Genomic DNA, 23,687 nt, shown 5'->3' on the forward strand with positions numbered 1-23,687 from the left:
TTAATGTATTTGGTATTTCACAATAGTTGATGTAAGTCAGTGGTTAAAGGTAGTTAGTGTGCTTGTGTTAGCAATAATTATTCCCCATACATGTATTATTTCACTTCTTCCCAATGTACATTTTGTAGGGAAAAATGCACATTTTCAAACACACAGCATTTGGGAAACATTGATCGGGGTGATGAACCCTCTTGGAGAGCTACCCAGGATTCTTTTCCAGACAAATTTTAAAGGGATAGTTTATACTAATTATATATGCATATGTGTGTTTCGCATAGAGCTAGATAGAGGACTCATCTTTGTATCTCTGCCATTATGGCATCTCTGACAGCAGGGGCAGCGCCTTTGAGGCTATCTCCATTTTAAAGTAATTTTCTTTATTTTGTGTTTGAAAAAAACATATAAGCTAATATTGGTAATTTTACGGCCACCTTCAGTGCTGGAGTCCTGAACCAAATTTTATCATGCATATTTTGTGGCCACCAGATGGTGGTAATATAGCTTAAAGCCATTTAGAAACCATAGGTAACCCAATTTGAAGACAATGCTCTGATAATTGGCTGATCAATAGGAATCCCCACCCAGTTGAGTAAGTTAAAATGGTGGAATCCCTTTGTGGCAATGTCCATGCTAAAACGGGTTTATAAACTGGGTGATGTGAGCCCTGAATGCTGACTGGCTGGCTGACAGCAGTGGTATATCAGACCATATACCATGACAAAACATGTATTGTTACTGCTCTAATTACGTTGCTAACCAGTTTATAATAGCAATAAGGCACCTCAGGGTTTGCGGTATGTGGCCAATATACCACGGCAAAGGCCTGTGTCCAGTCGCGTTGCGCTGTGCCTAACAACAGCACTTAGCTGTGGTATATTGGCCATATACCAAACCCCCTCAGGCCTTGTTGCTTAAATATCCATATAGTCCTCTATTTATCTCTATGGTGTTTCCTTACCTTGAAAGCAGTCTACGGACAGGGAGAAATTGCAATCCATGCTTTGGTTATGATCTAAATGTACTGTTGTAAATGTTAATATGAGCATGCCTGTGGACCCCCCTAACCCTCCTTCAGCGAACATAGCATTCCCCTTGTTAACTTTGATCAAATCGTCCCATCTATAGTAGTCCCTTTGGGGAGGGTGGACTTCCATTAAACAAAATCACAACACTCTGTAGGTAGGTTAGATACTGCACTGTAATTGACAGAACACACAAAGCATGTGGGAGGATAGAGATAAATCTATTTATTAATTTGTTCACTTATTTAAATCTCCAGAAATATAAACTTCACCCTTATTCACATAAAATCAACTGTTGTTGAATAATTAAGTAAATATCAATAAAATCATTGCAATAGTAATAATAATTACAAGAATCATCAAAATAATTACAATAATCATTACTATCATGGGACTATTAACAATCATATCTTCATAAAATGTTGATAAATATGTTTTTCATTGATCTACAGCACGTGTCAAACTCATTCCACGGAGCGTTGAGTGTCTGCTGGTTTTCGCTCCTCCCTTGTACTTGCTTGATGAATTAAGGTCAATGATTAGTAAGGAACTCTCCTCACCTGCTTACCTAGGTCTTAATTGAAAGGAAAAACCAAAAACCATCAGACACTAGGCACTCCATGGAATGAGTTTTACACTCCTGATCTACAGTATGCACACATATTAATGTCTGCATACAAATGCCTGTGACGTTCCCTAATGTCCATTAAAAGTTTGACAATAGGAGGGGGTGTCGAGGGGTTATGGCTTGTCAAGGGCATGGCTAACTTTAAGGGAAGTAAAAAGGGGAAAGTCCCCATCATAAGGATAGCATCAAAGGGAAGGAAAAACACAGAAATCGATTACAGGAATGGCTATGAGAAAAGGCATTATATCATATGTCAGTCATTGTAATTAATAGATAGGTAGTTTCAATATGATAGGTTAAGGGTTCAGTTGATTGGTGTGACAATCTACTTGTGTCTAGGAGTCATACACATGAGATGTTGTAGCACAGCAGCTGAGAATGATTTACATTTGAAACTTGAAAACATTTCTATATTGGCTAAATCAATATATGGCAATTCATTCCTCGTGGCTACAGCAAACATTTCCATGCTATTCACTTGTATGTTGACCACTTGGTTATAGACGTGAGAAGATATTGATCTGAGGCTTTTGTAGGTGAAAAGAGAAATGACCCCAAAGGGGTTGTGGTATTGTTTAAAAAAAATCTGATATCCGAACAGAGGCACAGTATCACATCTCAATATATTGCACCTGTATCTATGAAAAGCATAATCTTAAGTGCAGTCTACCTTAATCCCTAACTATCTCAAAAACGTACTACAAAATCAACTTACCATAAGGTCTACTCATAAAACCAACAAAATTCTGAAAGTAAATATATATTCACCTTAATAGAACTACAGCATGAGAAAAGAAAAAAAAACAACAAAAAAAACGTTTCAAGCAAGATTCTGTAATATCTACTGTCCCAATTTATATACAGAAATTACCAACACATAAAAGTATTTCAAAGTGCCATACAGTTAGACTAGAAGGGAAAGATAAAACATTCATTTAGTTAGATTCGGCATGTGTGTGTGAGGTTTGAATTTTTTTTGTTTTTTTTTGTGCAGAACAGGGTGATGTAAACATGCATGGGGGAAGAAAAAATGTAGATTTGTTTTTTACCTCAAGTGGGGGGAACCAAGAAAGGACAATACACAGCTCAAATGAGAAGACATGGACATGGGATGTGCTCCTGTGTGTACCCATGCTTGTGTATCCCCTCTCGTCATTTACTGTTTTGAGGTGTATTTTTTAAATCCCGTTTCTGTCTCAGGAACAATTCTTCACACACACACACACACACACACACACACACACACACACACACACACACACACACACACACACACACACACACACACACACACACACACACACACACACACACACACACACACACACACACACAACCCTTTTCTTGTATATACACATTCAACTCAGTATATACACTACCGTTCAATAGTTTGGGGTCACTTAGAAATGTCCTTGTTTTTTAAAGAAAATCATGTGTTTTGTCCATTAAAATAACATCAAATTGATCGGAAATACAGTGTGGACATTGTTAATGTTGTAAATGACTCTTGTAGCTGGAAACTGTAGATTTTTAATGGAATATCTACATAGGCATGGAGAGGCCCATTATCAGCAACCACCACTCCTGTGTTCCATTGGCACATTGTGTTAAAAATCCAAGTTTATCATTATAAAAGGCTAATTGATCATTAGAAAACCCTTTTGCAATTATGTTAGCACAGCTGAAAACTGTCGTCCTGATTAAAGAAGCAATAAAATTGGCCTTCTTTAGACTAGTTTAGTATCTGGAACAACTGCATTTGTGGGTTTGATTACAGGCTCAAAATGGCCAGAAACAAAGAAGTTTCTTCTGAAACTAGTCAGCCTATTCTTGTTCTGGGAAATTAAGGCTATTCCATGCGAGAAATTGCCAAGAAACTGAAGATCTCATACAACGCTGTGTACTACTCCCTTCACAGAACAGCGCAAACGGGCCCTAACCTGAATAGAAAGAGTGGGAGGCCCCGGTGCACAACTGAGCAAGAGGACAAGTACATTAGAGTGTCTAGTTAGAGAAACAGACGCCTCACAAGTCCTCAACTGGCAGCTTCATTAAATAGTACCCGCAAAACACCAGTCTCAACGTCAACAGTGAAGAGGCGACTCCGAGATGCTGGCCTTCTAGGCAGAGTTGCAAAGAAAAAGCCATATCTCAGACTGGCCAATAAAAGTAAAATATTATGATGGGCAAAAGAACATAGACACTGGACAGAGGAACTCTACCTAGAAGGCCAGCATCCCAGTCGCTTCGTCACTCTTCTATCTCTACACTGTATTTCTGATCAATTTTATGTTATTTTAATGGACAAAAAATGTGCTTTTCTTTCAAAAACAAGGACATTTGAGTGACCCCAAACTTTTGAACAGTAGTGTATATATATAGGTGGGTGTATATATATATATATATATATATATATATATATATATATATATATACACACAAAGAACAGATACACCCATTTAATAACTGAGACATTAAGTAATACCATCTGACGATTGTTCTGCCACACCCCTCTGTGGTGATAAGGGGAGGTGAGTACGACCTGAAGGTTAGAGTCCAGGCATCTGCACGAGTCCAAGGTGAGAGAGTGGAGTCAATTCAACTGGGACAGGTCGCTCATGGCAATTGTATCAGCTCTGTAGCTGAGCACCAATTGAGGAAACATCCTTCCTCCCCTAACTAGTGCAGATTGATACTATGGCCACAAAAGGGCAGTGTGTCCCAGACTTTGATGGAGGCAAAGCAGGGAGAAACCTCCTCTTTCCATCTCGAAGAGGAGAACCCATACGTACAAAAGTAAAGTGGTCCAGGGGAATTGTCCACAATGTAAAGAAATCTAACTGGGATATAATTTCAAAGAAACAAACACCACACGTGTCCAGGTGAGTAATTCATGTCATTAAAACACTTACGTAGGAAAAGTAAAACAATGTCCATATATCCCAGCTCCCTAGGTTGTAATTGTATCCAGATGACATAGAAATCGAGACCTGTTGTCCTACTGTTGTGAAACATAGGGCTGTGCATATTTACTATTTCCTCTTGTGTAGAGATAGAGAAGAATAGAATACTGAAAAAGGAGGAAACAATTAGGCCGTAGAGAAATATGTTCATGGCATTACAGAGGTATACAGTACCAGTCAAACTTTTGGACACCTACTCATTCAAGGGTTTTTCTTTATTTTTACATTGCAGAATAATAGTGAAGACATCAAAACTGTGAAATAACACATGGAATCATGTAGTAAACAAAAAAAAGTGCTAAAAAAAATCAAAATATATTTTATACATGAAATTCTTTAAACTAGCCTTCTTTAATGACAGCTTTGCACACTCTTGGCATTCTCTTAACCAGCTTCATGAGGTAGTCACCTGGAATGCATTTCAATTAACAGGTGTGCCGTGTTAAAAGTTAATTTGTAGAATTTCTTTCCTTCTTAATGTGTTTGAGCCAACCAGTTGTGTTGTGACAAGGTAGAGGTGGTATACAGAAGATAGATCTATTTGGTAAAAGACCAAGTCCATATTATGGCAAAAACAGCTCAAATAAGCAAAGAGAAACGACAGTCCATCATTACATTAAGACATAAAGTCAATGCGGAACATTTCAAGAACTTTGAAAGTTTCTTCAAGTGCAGTCGCAAAAACCATCAAGCGCTATGATGAAACTGGCTTTCATGAGGACCGCCACAGGAAATTAAGACCTAGAATCACCACTGCTACAGAGGATAAATTTCAGCCCAAATAAATGCTTCACTGAGTTCAAGTAACAGACACATCTCAACATCAACTGTTCAGAGGAGACTGCGTGAATCAGGCCTTCATGGTGTTATTGCTGCAAAGAAACCACTACTAAAGGACACCAATAAGAATAAGAGACTTACTTGGGCCAAGAAACACAAGCAATGGACATTAGACAAGTGGAAATCTGTGCTTTGGTCTGATAAGTACAAATGAGAGATTTTTAGCTCCAACCGCCGTGTCTTTGTGAGATGCAGAGTAGGTGAACGGATGATCTCCGCCTATCTGGTTCCCACCGTGAAGCATGAAGGAGGAGGTATGATGGTGTGATGGTGCTTTGCTTGTGACACTTGTCTGTGATTTATTTGGAATTCAAGGCACACTTAACTAGCATGGCTACCACAGCATTTTGCAGCAATACACCGTCCCATCTGGTTTGCACTTAAGTGGCACTATCATTTGTTTTTCAAGATGACAATGACCCAACATACCTCCAGGCTGTGTAAGGGCTATTTGACGAAGAAGAAGAAGAAGGAGAATGATTTAGTGCTGCATCAGATGACCTGACCTCCACAATCACCCGACCTCAACCCAATTGAAATGGTTTGGGATGAGTTGGACCGCAGAGTGAAGGAAAAGCAGCCAATAAGTGCTCAACATATTTGGGAACTCCATCATTCTTCATGAAGCTGGTTAAGAGAACGCCAAGAGTGTGCAAAGCTATCACCAAGGCAAAGGCTGGCTACTTTGAAGAATCTCAAATATAAAATAGATTTTAATTTGTTTGACACATGTTTACTACATGATTCCATATGTGTTATTTCATAGTTGTGATGTCTTCACTATTATTCTACAATGTAGAAAATAGTACAAATAAAGAAAAACCCTGGAATGAGTGGAATTCTACCCACTGGGTTACGCGTTCAGTGTAGCAGGTGTGTCACAGGGGAATTAATTAAGTGAAGTGAATATTTGAGGTGGGGGGGGGGGTCTTTGGATCCCCCCCAGTCTCTCTTTCTCTTTCTCAGTATTGTGCTTTGTCATACCTATTAAAATTGAAACCACAGGTTCGATATTGCAATGTTTCATCACTCGTGAATGGGTCACTGCAACACGTAGATACTGTAAACAGCACCGCTAATACTGGACTGATTGTCACCAGGGTCAAAACTTAGAGTGGTATTGCAGAGAGAAAGAGAAAGAGCAAATGCATGAGGGACTGGAGAAGGTGTGTTAGCATGTAAAGAACCCTCCCCCCTTTGAATTTTCCTAAAGCTCAGCTTGTTGTGGGGGAATCAAGATCTGGAGTAGCCGTGTACTGCAGACCTCTTCTATGTTTCAGCCAATAGGATTAAGCCTGGACCCATATCAGCTCCGCCCGCATTTGATCTGCCAGTCAGGTTCCAGGGTGTCCTCCGTAAAACGGTTGGATTGGCTGCAGGTAGGGAGGGAAAGATGAAAATGGTGAAAGGGGAATGGATTAAATAATAATAAGAATCTTTGAGTTATTACAGGCCACAATTTGTTGGTCAAAGCACATTTCAAAATACAGAGTTGAACATTTAGCAACCACACACGCACGCGCACACACACACACACACACACACACACACACACACACACACACACACACACGCACACACACACACACACACGCACGCACACACACGCACACACACGCACACACACGCACACACACGCACACACACGCACACACACACACACGGAAGTCCTAGTTGGATTTTTAAAAATGAGGAAAATAAAGAGGTACAAATAAGCTTTTCCAATCCACGTGTCATTAACTGCGATTATCAATTAGTAAATTAGCAAACCTTAAAATCTGATATAAGCCCATTTGATTAAAAATGACATAACCGCCATTATTGGATCACCTGTTAAACATCGGAGGATGGCTCCTTCAGTCTTTAAAACGAATACGTCACTTTATTATTATCCCTTTATTCAACAAGGTTTCTTAATTGAGAACCAATTCTTATTATTTCAAAGCCCATCTAGTGACTGATGCTGGAAATTAGCGCAAGCTAAAGCAAGACGGTGCAATGCATCTGCCATCTGGTAAATTGATGTGTCAATGTTGTCACTGAATCTGTCCCTATCAAGTAAATGAATGATTATTTTGAAAAAGGGCCAAAAGGATAAACATAGCCAAGAGGATGTTCTGGGTGTGAAAACTCTTCTCTCAACTTGACTCGTTTTAGTAATCACATTTCGTTATTAGACTGCTCTCCTCCCGGTTAAGCTTGGATCTGATGTTGCTGTTGCCGAGGTCCAAGATGCCGTGCTCCTGGCTGGCGTAGCCATGGTAGTAGTCGAGGGGTAGGCTCGGTTGCCACGGAGCTCCCCGTTGTGGCTGACGTGTAGGCGGGGAGGTGGGACGGGAGGGAGGGCTCCGTTCCAAGGGGTGCTGGCACAGGAGACGCCCGAAAAGGAGACCCCGGGCCTGGCAGTGGCGGTGGCCGTCCCTCCCCCCCCTCCGGGGAGACCATGGGGGTCTGCTGAACCCAGAGAGGAAGAGTCCTCTTCCTATCGATAGCAAGACAGAGGGAGGGAGGAGAAAAGGCGGAATGGTGGGTGGGAGGGAGTCAGAAGAGAACGCGTGGGGAGAGAACGTCACACAGGAGGGGATAGAAGAGGGGGTTGGGGGGGAGTTTTGCAGAAAGGGAGAGAAGAAATATGTTATAAAGTAAAGGAATGTGAAGTTCCAACAGAGATGAAATAAAAGAAAGACCCCACAAGAAAGCACAGGACAGAGACAGGGGGGGTGGGGGGGGGGGGGGTGGGGGTTTAGGGTTGAGAAACAGGGTCCTGTTCATTAGGTACCCAATGGAAGAAGACGGACTGATATACCTGGACTTATCCAATAAGAAAAGCTATTTTTCATTTTCCGTTGCAAATCATTGTCTGATGTATGCCCTAATGAACACAACCCAGGTGTAGTCCAACCATTTGTCTGAAGCAATACAGAGGGACTTTAGCCTAAGGTGGTAGTAGCGACCTTTCCCTCTCATGTAATGGGATTTATAAGAGTCAGTGATTGTCATTTAATTTTGAGAAAATGTAGTTGTCAATGGGCTTCATATCAGTGGCACCCTAACAGTGTTGGCTGCCTTAACTCACTGCGGACTGTGGCCTCATACAGACTGAACAAGTAAAGCTAGAAATAGCCAAGTTACGAAAAGTGTCACGTGGTCCCGGAGTCTGGTTGAGTGGGTAACGCTCTCACGTTTTAATCCATATACATTCCCCCACGGGGGGGATCCCGGTTCAATCATGAGCGATTGACATCTGTACTCCCTTTACTCTCCCTTCTTCAGCTCCTATCCTTTCTCAAATAATACAATGAAAGTGTCATGATTAACCTCTGTTTGGGATCAGCAAAAACTCATGCTCATGACCAATCAAAACCACTGTTTTAGGCATCTGGCATCTGGCAGATGCCCCAAACTCATCCTCAACACAGGGATGCACAGAAAACTACCATTAGTCATGCACTCTGTAAGACTTAAAAAAGACATGTATGTTCAATTCATAATTTCCCGCAAAGATGTATCAATACACTCTCAGAAAAAAATATGCTAATTAGTACCAAATAGGGTTGTTCATGTGTTCACCCCACCACCTCAAAAGAACTGATGAACATAAACACAATATGGCAACACAGTTAGAATAAAACAACAAACTAAATCACAGGTACAACAGTATGGGAAATCATGCTACATGGAAACATAACCCACAACCCTCTAACAAGAAGAAAACCCTCTTTGCAACCATTCAGACAGTAAAGAACCCAACCCTACTTTTCCCCCCAACCCTGTTCACTGTAAGTGTTGGTCTGACACTATCAGTCCAAACCGCAGCTTCTTTCTGATTCACACATTGAGCCTCTCGCTTTTGAAAGATGAAAACAGTTCAAATGATTAAACACAAGTTAATACAGTTGTACCATGGTAAGCTACTTTCGTTTTCAGAAATGTAGGGGGTATATTTCAGTAATGGAGTGTTGCATACCTTTACAAATAAACATATAGATGCCAGGGCTCTACTTTCCCTGGCCATACACACTATATAGTGTGCAAGAAATACCACGTAGCTGGATCAAGGGAAAGCTAGCCTGGAATCCAAACGGAATATCTCTCTGTTTCTACACTGGTTCAGTCTGGCCATGCTTTCATTGACACTGGTTGTGTCTATAAACAAGGGGCATTTGGCAAAACAAACTGGTCAGGGATTGGATCACCTTCAGCCAATCGAAGGTTGTCCAGTTGATAAAACTCTCGAATATGCTGCAATGCATAGCAACACCCCTATACTTACCACATATATTCAACCTTATACTGCCAGTCCACTCCATCATAGATGCCATTTACACCAGCTTTGAGAAAGAAATGCCTCAATATGCAGTGGTTGAAACGGTCTTTTGTCAGTGGTGGTAAAAATTCTATAATGTAGAGAGACATTATGCCCAGACAGACATTCAACAGCTTACATACTGTAGGACGGAATAGACATGGTGCAATATAGTACGTTGTCAAGTAACCAAATGAATCAATGTAAAGAGAACAGCGTTTTACTTGTTTCGCATTGTTTTCTCAAAAGGGAAACTGGTGTTGAGAAACTTGGCTGGGTCCATGAGTTATCAAGGCCCTTTATGGGGCGGCAGGGTAGCCTAGTGGTTAGAGCGTTGGGCTAGTAACCGGAAGGTTGCGAGTTCAAGCGAGCTCAAGCCCCTGAGCTGACAAGGTACAAATCTGTCATTCTGCCCCTGAACAGGCAGTTAACCCACTGTTCCCAGGCCGTCATTGAAAATAAGAATTTGTTCTTAACTGACTTGCCTGGTTAAATAAAGGTAAAAAAAATAATTAAAAAATGGGGTTAACTATGTCACCGTTTCTTTGCCACAGGTATGTCATATCAGGGTAAGCCTGTCATATCAGGGTAAGCCTGTCATATCAGGGTAAGCCTGTCATATCAGGGTAAGCACGTCGCAGGTTTCCAAATGCATTCCACTAGTCACATGCTACCACTACTAATGTAAAAATGGCACATATGACAGACTAGTGAATCCATATTAAACCATATCAGCGTACACACCATAGACTCATACAAGACTAGAATACGCTCTCAGCCATACAGACCAACAGACAAACAGATCTGCTCTCTGAACATTCTGGGCTTAATTTCAGGAATGGCACTCACTCTCAACTCATCCTCCACAGCCATCAGCCTGTAAAAGAAGGAGAACATGTATATTTTAGAAAAAGCTACAGAACCACGATTCAGTTTCTTTCTGCCATTTGGCCTCCCATCATTAGCCTTTCTGTTTATGGAAACAGATATGATGTTGAGGGAATTGAAATTCCCACAAAAGTAAATGCATTCAACGTAAATGATATCTAGGCAAGTGAGCAAGCAGGCATTAACCTTCTGTCTTGTCTTGTTTTGGTCGAGCTCACCTGTTGATAATGCCTTTGATTTGACTGTCCTTCTCCAGCTGCTGCTGCCTCAGCATGCGCTCGCTGTCGTCCAGCCGGTTCTGGTACTGCGAAAGGATCTTGCTGGTCTGCTGCTCCTGTGAAAGCATCCTGCGCTCATACTCCTCCAGCTTCCGATGGGACATTATCAGGCGCTCCTTCAGGGAATGGATCTCCTCCTCGTATTCCTTTACCTGGCAGAGAGACGGCAGGGGAGGGAGATCAATGCTCTGGAATTCTAGCATCTATTAGGCAGACCCTGGCGCAAGTATAACGTGACTAAGGGGGAAGTTGTAATCGACGAGGGGGCAAACATTTTGGGATCTTGCATTGGAATTATATTGAATTCTGCTTATATCACGCTATATCACAACAAACACTAAGTTCAATGCAGAGATTCCGAGATCATTGAGTGCTTTTTAAGTGACAGGTTGGCGCAATCTGTCGCCCATTTCCACTGCACTGTATCAGCGTAAAATATGGGACTTCTAGCAGTCTTAAGGACAAAGACTCAGCAGGAGGCAGGCAGGTAAAGGTGCAAATGAGTGTTGGATTTATTTACATAGCGCTGGTGTTTCAAAGATGACAGTGGTATTTACAAATACACTGAGTGAACAAAACATGAAGAACACCTTCCTAATACTGAGTTAAACATCCTTATTTAACCTGTCTCCTCCCCTTCGTCTACACTAATTGAAGTGGATAAAACAAGTGCCATCAATAAAGAATCATAGCTTTCATCTGGATTCCCCTTTTCAGTCTATGCCATGGAAAGAGGTGTTCTTAACGTTTTGTACATAATGTTCTGGCTTCAAAATGTCCGTTTTCAAAAGAAAAGGCCTCTCTTTAGGCAAAACCAGTCTTATCCAATAAAGCACAGGTAGGGTCTACCAGGCTCAGATACAGCCTCCCCTTGAGTTACCCAAAAGAGAACTAACTACAGGATTCTCAGGTCAAACAAAACATTATAGCCTAATGAGAACGCAAAACCTACCCAAAAGGCTTGAAAACTAGCCCAAATTAAAAAAAAAAAAATCACAGCAAGAGAGGAGTTGCCATATTTATACAGTAGCCTCTTTTCCATAACGTTATCGAGCCAATTAAGAAGGAATATTTCACTTGTAACAACGTTAGAAGCAAAATTCGGGGTTCCTCAAAATAATAATTATTGCAAGCTATGACATGACGTAATAAAGCAATTTGAAAATGTGGGAAGAGATAAGATCATTTTCCCTTATTCATCTCACCAGATCGTTTGCAAAAGGAGTATGGTGTACTGCCAATATACCCAAACTAAGGGCTGTTCTTAAGCATGATGCAACACAGAGTGCCTGGATACAGCCGTTAGCCCTGGTATATTGGCCATATATTACAAACCCTGGGGATGCCTTATTGCTATTATAAACTGGTTACCAACGTAATTAGAACAGTACAAAGTACTGTTTTGTCATACCCATGGTATATGATCTGATTTGCATAGTCTTTTAGCCAATCAGCATTCAGGGCTCGAACCAGGTTTATAGTTGTAAAACAATCCCTTTTGCACATGTGCATAACTATAGATAAATCCGACAGGTAAGTTTGAGTGATGAAAGTTGGACAGAGCATCTCTAAATCTGTAAGCAAGAAAAACTTGGATGAACATAAAAATGTATATTAGACTATTCTCTGGCAATTGTGCTATTATTACATGCCAGATGTTAAGACGACAAATGGCCCATTTGCGATACTGACTTGTCATTTCAATAGGCATAGGCTAGAAACTAGAATTTGGGTTCATGATTCAATTTTGCCATGGTTTGCTTAGATAACGGCAGGTAGCCTATAGCCTCTGATAGGCCTAACATCTAATTTCAGATAGTGTACAGTAGCCAAGACAAGATCTAGGCAAGATGTAAACTGAACGATTTAGCAGTTTGCTTAGTACAAATTAACTGACTAATTTATTTGACATGAATAGCGAGGCGATTAAGAGGTAAGAAGTGCTTGTGTTTCAATACTAAAGTGCCTATAAGAACATCTAATAGTCAAAGGTTAATGAAATACAAATGGTATAGAGGAAAATAGTCCTGTAATTCCAATAATAACTACAACCTAAAACTTCTTACCTGGGAATATTGAAGACTCATGTTAAAAGGAACCACCATCTTTCATATGTTCTCATGTTCTGAGCATGGAACTGAAACGTTAGCTTTCTTACATAGCACATATTGCACTTTTACTTTCTTCTCCAACACTTTGTTTTTGCATTATTTAAACCAAATTGAACATGTTTCATTATTTACTTGAGGCTAAATTGATATTATTGAAGTATTATATTAAGTTAAAATAAGTGTTCATTCAGTGTTGTTGCAATTGTCATTAGACCCTAAGCATACAATCAAGACAACGCAGGAGTGGCTATGGGACAAGTCTCTGAATGTCCTTGAGTGGGCTAGCCAGAGCCCAGACTTGAACCAGATCGAACATCTCTGGAGAGACTTGAAAATAGCTGTGCAGCAACGCTCCCCATCCAACCTGACAGTGCTTGAGAGGATCTGCAGAGAAGAATGGGAGAAACTCCACAAATACAGCTGTGCCCAGCTTGTAGCGTCATTCCCAAGAAGACGCGAGGCTGTAATCGCTGCCAAAGGTGCTTCAACAAAGTACTAAGTAAAGGGTCTGAATAATTATGTAAATGTGACTTCAGTTTATTTTATTTTATAAATTAGCACATTTTTTTTTACTGTTTTTGCTTCATCATTATGGGATAGTGTGTAGATTGATGAGGGAATAAGAAATATATATATTTTTTTTTAAATAAAGCTGTAACGTAACATCATGTGGAAAAAGTCAGTAACCTCATAAATATTGTTAGGATGTAGCAGTGGTCACTTTTCTTTTCCATATTTACCAACATGTTATGTCCATTTGGTGAATGTAGATTGGCGGAGGAAATAAAGGAACATTATAGCAGTTGCTCAGAGGCAGATGAACACTTTGCCTAAATACTGTCCTCTAATCTTTTGGTGATGCGGGGGCACAAACTTCCACACATTGGCCTTTGTTGAAGTAGGTAAGGGAGCATTCTCTCCCGAACGATGCACAGTGGACACTGGGGGTATCTCCAGACACCCCAGCAGTGAAATAACTTCAGTGACACACCGAGGAACATTTTGTGGTGCAGTCATTTTCTCTCCATGCCCGGGGAAAGGATCAGAGCACACCCTCTCCTCTCCAGGCTCCTGAGAGGATGAAAACCTCTCACACCCCAACATAGGGCAGATACTCGTGCAGAGCACCTTCCATAGGAACAGCAGAAGAGCAAGAAGGAGATAGTTTGGCCTCCGACACGGCATCCTCACCATGGCCTAACTGGTAAACTTGACCCCGCACTTATAAATCAAAATGAAATATTACAGGCAGAGGCGTATTATGTTATTCACGTAGCCTACCATAGAGATGAGAAGCGCCCTAGTTGCTTTCCATAGCCCCCCTACACACACCGTGGTGCACTCTGTCCATTGTGCTGACAGCGCAGCGTAGAAAACATTTTTTTTTAGCCAACCTCCCTCATTTTAACCTTTTTTTGCTATTTTTATATAGGGACATAAAACTAACGCTGAGGGGGCACACGTTTGAACTAAGGGGGCTAAGCCCCCTTTAGCCCAATCGTGGAGCTGGGTACAGCATTAGGACTGACCCCAATGTGTCAGAGCTCCTACAATACACTTTATTCCCCAACTGTAGCACCGTAGTCCCCACTTTTACACAGTGTTAAAAGTATGAACCATCTGTTAGGTGAGTAATTACATTAATTAAAGGGGATGCCTAGTCAGTTCCACAACTGAATGCATTCAACTGAAATGTCTTCCACATTTAACCCAACCCCTCTGAATCAGAGAGCAAGGCAGTTAACCCCCAACAACTGCACCAACAGCGTCGATTAAGACAGCCCCCTGCAGTTGGTGGGGGTTAACTGCCTTGTTCAAGGGCAGAACAGCAGCTCTTTCCACCTTGCAGATTCAAACCAGCGTCCTTTCGGTTTACTGGCCCAACACTCTTATTGGCCTCCGCTAGGCTACCTGCATTCCTTTCTTCAAGGAACATTTAATTCAAGGAACAGTCTAGCAATATTTTCAGGTCCCAATCCTGGAACATCAAATTATGACATGGAGTGAAAACTTTCCTTTGACCTTGTCATAAAATTCTTGGAACATCATGCTGGGGGTTAAATGTTACCCTACAACCAAATGAAAAGCAGATAATGGCATTCCCTTATAATCTAGGAACCTTATTTAATTTACTAGAGAGGCTCTCATCCCCCCCAAAATGGGCTCACCCTATCCATGCGAGACTCGTCCATGCTCTTGGAGTACTCCTTCAGCTTGAGGTCCTCAAGGTTTGATGAGCTACGCAATATTTCGATGTCGGCAGAGAGGTGTGGCATGTTGGACACCCAGGCCACAGTGCGCTCGTTAGGTGTCAGGGTGGAGGGGGACGGAGAAACCTGAAAGCAAAGAGGCAAGATGATACAGGAAGAGGCTCAGTAATTGCATGATCATGCTATCAAAATTATTAAGAATAAAAGGTTCTCCTATCTCAGAAAGTATTTAGGAAAGCTTGTGATGTGTTCTAGCCTGTTAAGAGTTGATGGCAGATGGATTAAATTACTAGATAAAACAGCAACACTTTTCTGTGCTTTTTAGGAAGCTGTCCATCTTCAAGATGTATCTCTTTGGACTTGTCTCCTTAGATTTTGACAATATACAATAATGTTCAAACAATAGCCTTCATTACATAATCAGGTTGTATTTGATGTTACATTACATAATTTTACATAATGTGCAACATGTATAGAACTGGGACCAAATATAGATTTGGTTAAAATCAAATAACATGTTCATGACACTGAAGATGTGACAAAAGCTAAGCTTCCTCAGTGACCCCTCCCTCCTAAATCAGCTGAGATTCTGAGAATCACAGAAGTGTGATTAATAAATGTAGCCAAGGTGGTTTGTGACGTGTAACCATGGCTGAGACCTCTAGACTCATTTTAGCTTCCAGAGCTGGACTAACACAGTCTCAAGTCCTAGGTGTCCCAACACAGAGCCCATGATGTTCCAGCAATATACCTGTTTATTGACTGTGGGCTTGAGCAGGTGCTGCTGTGGAGGCTGCTGTTGCTGCTGCTGGGACTGCTGCTGAGGTTGCTTGGTGCTCTTAGTCGGGGTGTCTGTGGTCTGAGGCTGCTTGGAGCTCTTAGTCGGGGTGTCTGTGGTCTCTCCGTTGCCCCCTTGTGGCGCCCCCTGGCCGTCCCTGGCAGAGCTCGACTGGCGCGGGAGACCAGGGGCTGGGCTGTCAGACTGTTTGACGGACAACTGCTGCTGCTGTTGTTGCTGTGGCGAGGGCTGCCTGCCACCAAAGCTGGACTCGGGCGACTGGAGAAGGAGGTTCCTGCTCTGGGGGCGGGCTTTGGGAGGGGTGGAGGTGGCCCCGGGGCTGATGGACAGCTGGGATTTGAGGCGCTGCGGGGGAGGCGGTGCTACGGAGCCATGACGGACAGGGTGCACGGTGGAAGGGGGAGTGGCCAAGGAGGTGGGGGTGCCCATGCCTGTTGCCGTCTGAGGGGTCATGCCCATAAGAATTTGCTGCTGGAGATTCTCCTGAGAGAGGGTGGGCGGGAAAAGGAAGAGAGGGAGACAGAGGGAGGGAGGGCAGGAAATATTTAGAAAAAGAAGATACAGTATTTGAGATAAAATACTATAGGAGAGGGAGAGTGAGGGACAGGGTATAAGAGGAGAAACGAGGAATGAGATGAGGAATGGTTGTGAAGTCAATTTAATTGGACCATCCCTCTTTTGTTCATGCCTGTCTAACTTGTTTTTGTAGCATCTTCTCATACAAACAATTAGGGATGCACGATAAATCGGTGAACATAACGGAATCGATTACGTCATGTTCACAAATGATGTGTTTACGAAACCGTGTTGGTAATAAAGCATAATTTGTTCGACCACAACTTCTGGGGTAGCTAACTTTAGCTTGGTACCTAGCTAGCACGAATACAACCAGCCTGAAAACAATGACCAGTAGAAACTGCAGTCATTTTCATTATTCTCAGCAATGATTTGGGAATCCTTGTGAGTAAGTACTGGCTAGGTTGCCACTTGTTGTTTGTCTATTGAAATTGAACTTCAGTTCATGAAAATAAATAGCTAGCCAGATACTTAACCCTGTTGCCAAAAGCCAACGTTATAAGCAGCCAGCAAGCTTCATATGGCTAGTGAGGCTCAAATGGACCGGGCTATGTGTTGTGAAGCTAGCCACAATAAGGATAAGGCACAATAGTGGATTTTGTGGTTTGCCTTCAAAATAAAATGTCATTGACAGTGATGCAAATTAATACACATAGTACAATTATGCCATACTTTTATTTTGAAGGATAACCGCAAAGTCCACTATTGTGGTTAATTCTTATTGTGGCTTGCTTCACATAGATGGGTTCGACCACCATTAATCAAATAAGAACTGCCATATAAATTAGGGGTATTTTAGATGATGACGCCTAGCTATGTCATCCCTAAATCTTCCATAGATTATTACCAATCCCACAAGGTATGACTCCAAACACCCAGGAAAGGCTACTCTACTTGATATTATCCTCACAAATAATCCTGATAGGTATCAGTCTGGTGTTTTCTGTAATGACCTTAGTTGTCCGGCTTTGTCATAGACAATTGCTGAAGAACGTTAATGAGCAAGCCTTACTTCATGACCTGGCCTCTGTAAAATGGTATAGAATCAGCTTGATCCCCTCTGTCGAAGACACTTGGACCTTTTTTGATATTTTCACTGCTATTGGTAACAAACACGCCCCCATAAAGAAAATGAGAATTAAAAACAGGTTCAGCTCCTGGTTCGACCGTGATCGTGCAGAGTTACTCCACCTCAAGAATTGCATTTGGCAAAATGCTCGACACATGCATACTCAGGCTGTCTGGCTCTTGTTCAGGCAAATGAGAATAAGTGCACTCAGGCTATCCGGAAGGCCAAAGTTAGTTACTTTAAGGAGCAGTTTTCTCTCTGTGGGTCTAACTCCAATAAGTTCTGGAAAACTACTCAGGTTATGGATGTGTCCCTTGAAACATTAAAGGTCCTCAATGATGTCACCATTGCCCTTGATTCTAAGCAATGTTGTGCTGCTATTTTTACTGACTTGGCCAAAGCTTTTGATACGGTAGACCATTCCATTTTTGTGGGGCGACTAAGGAGTATTGGTGTCTCTGAAGGGGTCTTTGGCCTGGTTTGCTAACTACCTCTCTCAAGTGTATAAAGTCAGAAAATCTGCTGTCTCAGCCAGTGCCTGTCACCAAGGGAGTACCCCAAGGCTCAACCTGGGCCCCACACTCTTCTCAATTTACATCAACAACATAGCTCAGGCAGTAGGAAGCTCTCTCATCCATTTATATGCAGATGATACAGTCTTATACTCAGCTGGCCCCTCCCTGGATGTTGTGTTAAATGCTCCACAACGAAGCTTTCTTAGTGCCCAACAAGCTTTCTCTACCCTTAACCTTGTTCTGAACACCTCCAAAACAAAGATAATGTGGTTTGCTAAGAAGAATGCCCCTCTCCCCACAGGTGTGAATACTACCTCTAAGGGTTTAGAGCTTGAGGTAGTCACCTTATACAAGTACTTGGGAGTATGGCGAGACAGTAGACTGTCCTTCTCTCAGCACATATCAAAGCTGCAGGCTAAAGTTAAATCTAGACTTGGCTTCCTCTATCGTAATCGCTCCTCTTTCACCCCAGCTGCCAAACTAACCCTGATTCAGATGACCATCCTACCCATGCTAGATTACAGAGACATAATGTATAGATCAGCACGTAAGGGTGCTCTCAAGCGGCAAGATGTTCTTTACCATTCGGCCATCAGATTTCCAACCAATATTCCTTATAGGACATATCATTGCACTCTATACTCCTCTGTAAACTGGTCATCTCTGTACACCCATCGCAATTCCACTGGTTGATGCATATTTATAAAAACCCTCTTATAAAACCCTCCTCCACATACAACACCCATTCTGCCGGTCACATTCTGTTAAAGGTCCCCAAAGCACACACATCCCTGGGTCACTTGTCTTTTCAGTTAGCTGCAACTAGCGACTGGAACGAGCTGCAACAAACACTCAAACTGGACAGTTTTATCTCAATCTCTTCATTCAAAGACTCAATCATGGTCACTCTTAGTGACAGTTGTGGCTGCTTTGCGTGATGCATTGTTGTCTCTACCTTCTTGCCCTTTGTGCTGTTCTCTGTGCCCAATAATGTTTGTACCATGTTTTGTGCTGCCACCATATTGTTTTGCTACCGTGTTGTTGTCATGTTGTGTTGCTGCCTTGCTATGTTGTTGTCTTCGGTCTCTCTTTATGTAGTGTTGTCTCTCTTGTTGTGATGTGTGTTTTGTCCTATATTAATATGTTATTTATTTTTAAACCCAGCCCCCGTCCCCGCAGGAGGTCTTTTGCCTTTTGGTAGGCCGTCATTGTAAATAAAAATGTCACGACTTCTATCGAAATCAATTCCTCTCCTTGTTTGGGTGGTGCTGGTGGTCGACGTCACCAGTCTTCTAGCCATCATTGATCCATTTTTCATTTTCCATTGGTTTTGTATTGTCTTCCTACACACCTGGTTCCAATCCCATTCATTACCTGTTGTGTATTTAACACTCTGTTTCCCCTCATGTCCTTGTCAGAGATTGTTTGTTTGTTCCATTTATCGTGTTTATATTGGTGCGCGACGGGTCCTCGTACCCACTTTGTTTTGATTATTGCCATGGTTTTGGAGCTATGTTTTTAAGTTATTCACTACTCAATTTTTACCAAGTTCGATTCTCCTGTGCCTGACTTCACTGCCACCTATACACACGTTTATGACAAAGAATTTGTTCTTAACTGACTTGCCTAGTTAGGTTACACACACACCACACTGACCAAAATGTTATTTTGTTGGCATTTACATATGTCCCCATTACCAGTAAAAACATCATTAAAACCTATTTCTTTCACTTACTTGCTGTGTTGTTTCATTGTTCATTTGTTCAGTCGTTTCATTCTCAACCAGGATTTCTATGGATGCTGTTTGGGTCTTTGCATGTCAAATAACTCTATTTGACGTGTCAGATAAGTTTGTTGACCAATCAGGACCTGAATATGACTGCACGTTCATACATTTTTTACGTAATTATTACACATTATTTACACTATCACTTGTATTTCATATGTCACAACGATTCATCGATACGTATGCTATGATGCTGGTAAAGTTGTCTCGCGCATCTACAGTGCTGGTCATTAAAAAAAAATAGCTAGCTCATGGATGCAAACAATGGACTTCCCCAAAAACATAGCAAAATGACAATCTGTTTCAGTAATTACATTTTGTATTTTTTATTTAACCTTTAGTTAACTAGGCAAGCCAGAAGAGCAAATTCTTATTTACAACGACGGCCTGGACGACGCTGGGCCAATTGTGCGCCGCCCTATGGGACTCCCAATCACGGCCGGATGTGAAGCAGCCTGGATTCGAACCAGGGACTGTAGTGACGCCTCTTGCACTGAGATGCAGTGCCTTAGACCGCTGCTTCCATGTGTGTGTTAACTATTTACCTGTACTAGAATGCTTAAAAGGCTGCACAAATTTTAAATATCGGGTATCGGTATCAGGGTTTTTTGAGCAAGGAAAATATCGATACCGGTATCGGACAGAAAATGTCATATCGGTGCATCACTACAAACAATAGGCAGATACATTTCACTATCAATGTCTCTAAAAAGTGACTGCTGGGTGAATTCATTCTTGTACATTTATTTAGAAATTCAATGAAATATCCATGTAAATCCATGATGGAGTTTATCAATGCGACAGATCGTTTGCCAAAATGTAATGTCTGCATAAGGTGTTACATGCATTGTTTGGTGTATGTTTAGTATGAACAGATGTATTCTTGTTATCGTGCACTGACAGTGTCATCTGAAATGCTGCTACAGGAACGAATTAAGTTATTTTGAAATTAAATGACGGATATTTTCCTGGAATACCGACCTGCACTTGCAGTGAAAGCTGGCGCCGGGCGTATTCAGCGTTCTGGTTCTGCCGCGTGTAGTCGTCACTGTAGCTGTGCGAGTGGACAATACTGGGCTGCACCAGACTGCTCTGTGGCCGCAGGGCCGACAGATCCTCGCTGCGCGAGAAGCCGCTGTGGCCGAACGCCCGCACGTAGCCCTGTTGGTGGTGGGCATTGTCAAGCTCTGGGGCCAGCAAGAGCGGAGGGGGAGGCGGCTGGGCTTGAGGACGACTGTGAGGCTGGCCCCGAGGGCCATCGGCAGCGAGATGGAAGAGGGGGTTCTGGAAGGAGAGGGGAAAGTGCATGGCGGCCGCCGCATGCTGCTGCTGCTGGGAGAGAGAGTCGGTGGGACCGCCCATTTGGTGGAGGGGTCCCCCCATCTGGCTCAGCCTCAAACCAGAGCCCCCCGAGCCACCGGAGGACATGTGGCCTCCCATGCGAAGCGGGCCTCCCAGGTTCCCGAAACTGTGACCCAGGCCTGCTATGGAGGCCTGGGAGGAGTTGAGCATATCGCCCACCGAATGGAGGTTGGAGATGCTGTTCATCCGTGAGTCCTGCAGGTCCATCATGGACACGCTTTTGTTCACACTGAGGACCTAAGAGAGAGAGCATAACCTGTCAACTGGAATAACCTATTATCCCATATGACCTAAAAATGTTCACTATTTAGTGATTGGGATAATTCAATTGTGAGGTATATTAGGAGTTGTAATATACTGTATGTGTCCAACTCAACGTTGTTGGTAGTCAATTCATTGATGGCTGCTAGTGGCAATAAATGAATGCATCGGAGTTTACCTTTGGGTCTGGCTCAGTGATGTCAGAACTGCTGGTGCAGTACGCAGGGCTGGACCGAGCCAAGGGGGGACGGGTCACGTAAAAAACGTCCTTTGAACCGCGGGGGTCTCGTTCCGCAAAGCTTCCCATGCTGACATGAGACGAGAGGACCCCACCTCCAGATAATCCCGAGGTTGGGGAGGGGAGACGGGAGATGTCTATTGAGCTGGGGGAGGATAATCACCATTATTACCATTGTCAGGGGCTGTATTTGAAAGCTATAGTGTATATTTTAGACTCACACCTCACTCCTCTTTGCATCAACATTGTTTGTTTACAAAGACTCAAATGACAACAATTAAATTGTATAATCATAGCTGTTGGATTATGATAAGTGTGAAACAGTACTAAATGAATGAAGCATTCAATACTTACATTCTTCAATCATCAATGCGTATCAATTGAAATGGCCATTGAACCTCAAGAAATCTTACACAGATTGTGCCTATAAGTCGGAGCAGTTACCTGTTGAGATCCCGCATCATGAGGCTCTGGAAATCGGATGATACCATGCGATTGAAGGAGGGCCGTGTGATGAGCCTGTCCTGCTGTCTGTCTGGCTGGTGGCTGGCCTGCCGGTGGAGCTGGGGGTTCCTCAAGGCCACACTGATGTCATTCAGCAGACGTGGCAAGGGGCCAAGCTTCAGAATAGCATCCTGGGAGACAAATTACAATGAAAAGATTGGACAGTTTATCCCCAATTGTGTCCTTTCTCACGAAGTGTGCACTCATTCACTTCCATTCGTGGATTTAAAAGGAAAATACTGTTATTAGAAATGTGGTGTAACCTCTATCGAGCGCAGGGCTGTTCATTTCCGGTCTTGGAGGGCCAAAACACCTGGTTTTCATACTTTCCTTCTAATTGGGGACTGATTCAGACTTGGGACACCAGGTAGGTGCAATTAACTACCAGCCCTCCAGAACCCTGATCTAGCCCATGCCTCCACCAATTTCAATGCTTATAAATGAGTGGGGAGGAGTGCATAAATGCACATCTCTGGAGAAAGAACAGAGAATTGGGATACAGGGGTCATGGAGAGACTCTGGCTACATCTCAATAGTCTAGAGCAGCTTCTTTTCCTCTCATTCATCTATACTGAGGTGAAGGAACTGAGCATGCAAAATCAGATGTTAACCATATTGATATCACCTGTTTTGTGTTCTCAGACAATTAAAAGTGATTTCCCCTTCCCCTCATTCACACCCCTTTCAGTTTCACTTAAATTATATTTACCAGTGCTCCATATCATTTGCATTATCTCTCTAAAATGGATTCAACCATTGTAAATTGAACAGAGGAGGGAGCCAAAATATAAATGGAATTCAGCCAAGTGAACAGCAGTAGTGGAGAGAGTGAAAATACAAATGGATTTCAGCCAAGAGGTGGTGAGAGAAGAGGCGTAAAAGGGGTGGTGGAGGGAAACCAGTAGCAGGAGGTATATCAGCAGAAGAAAAGTGTTTTATATCTGTATTACAGCCACTTGATATTTATTTTTATACTTCAAAGATGCAAAAACAGCAGAAAATAGCTAAAACATGTTGTTTTTAATGTTAAAAGGCATGCCTTATGCCTTGCTGCTGCCATGCTCCTCCTCATGCTGCCAGTGTAGTGGGCAGCATTGACAACAGCAGGAGTGTAATCAGTCGTGACTCAAGCCGTGACATTTTTGGGGGGCAGGTGTAGCATTGCTGTTACCTTGATCAGCTGGAGAAGGGAAAATATTCAGCAACTCTTGGAGGACAATGGAATTTGTCCTAGCAAACGTTTTGTTATTACCAAAACCAATGAATTTAGGATGCAATGTAACAGTATAACTTTAGACCGCCCCCTCGCCCATACCCGGGCTCGAGCCAGA

At 42.4% G+C, this 23,687-nt stretch overlaps 1 protein-coding gene across 3 annotated transcripts in view; it reads right to left on the reverse strand.

Annotated features, from left to right (window-relative positions):
• Positions 1-6,237: 6,237 nt before the first annotated feature.
• The window catches only part of LOC135549852 (ras/Rap GTPase-activating protein SynGAP-like), a 73,214-nt gene continuing 55,764 nt past the window's right edge, over positions 6,238-23,687 (reverse strand). For 2 of the 3 annotated variants that reach the window (XM_064980194.1, XM_064980192.1), the window contains 9 exons: positions 22,297-22,487; positions 21,793-21,997; positions 20,973-21,590; positions 15,998-16,528; positions 15,205-15,372; positions 10,866-11,077; positions 10,609-10,636; positions 7,618-7,935; positions 6,238-6,826 (listed from right to left, as the gene is read on the reverse strand). In XM_064980194.1, coding sequence (XP_064836266.1) covers positions 7,627-7,935; positions 10,609-10,636; positions 10,866-11,077; positions 15,205-15,372; positions 15,998-16,528; positions 20,973-21,590; positions 21,793-21,997; positions 22,297-22,487 — 2,262 coding nt within the window. In that variant the 3' untranslated portion in view covers positions 6,238-6,826; positions 7,618-7,626. The remainder of the gene's footprint in view (positions 6,827-7,617; positions 7,936-10,608; positions 10,637-10,865; positions 11,078-15,204; positions 15,373-15,997; positions 16,529-20,972; positions 21,591-21,792; positions 21,998-22,296; positions 22,488-23,687) is intronic. The other variant, XM_064980193.1, reaches the window with a different exon arrangement.

This window comes from Oncorhynchus masou, chromosome 12, assembly GCF_036934945.1.
Source record: "Oncorhynchus masou masou isolate Uvic2021 chromosome 12, UVic_Omas_1.1, whole genome shotgun sequence".
Classification (NCBI taxonomy): Eukaryota; Metazoa; Chordata; class Actinopteri; order Salmoniformes; family Salmonidae; genus Oncorhynchus; species Oncorhynchus masou.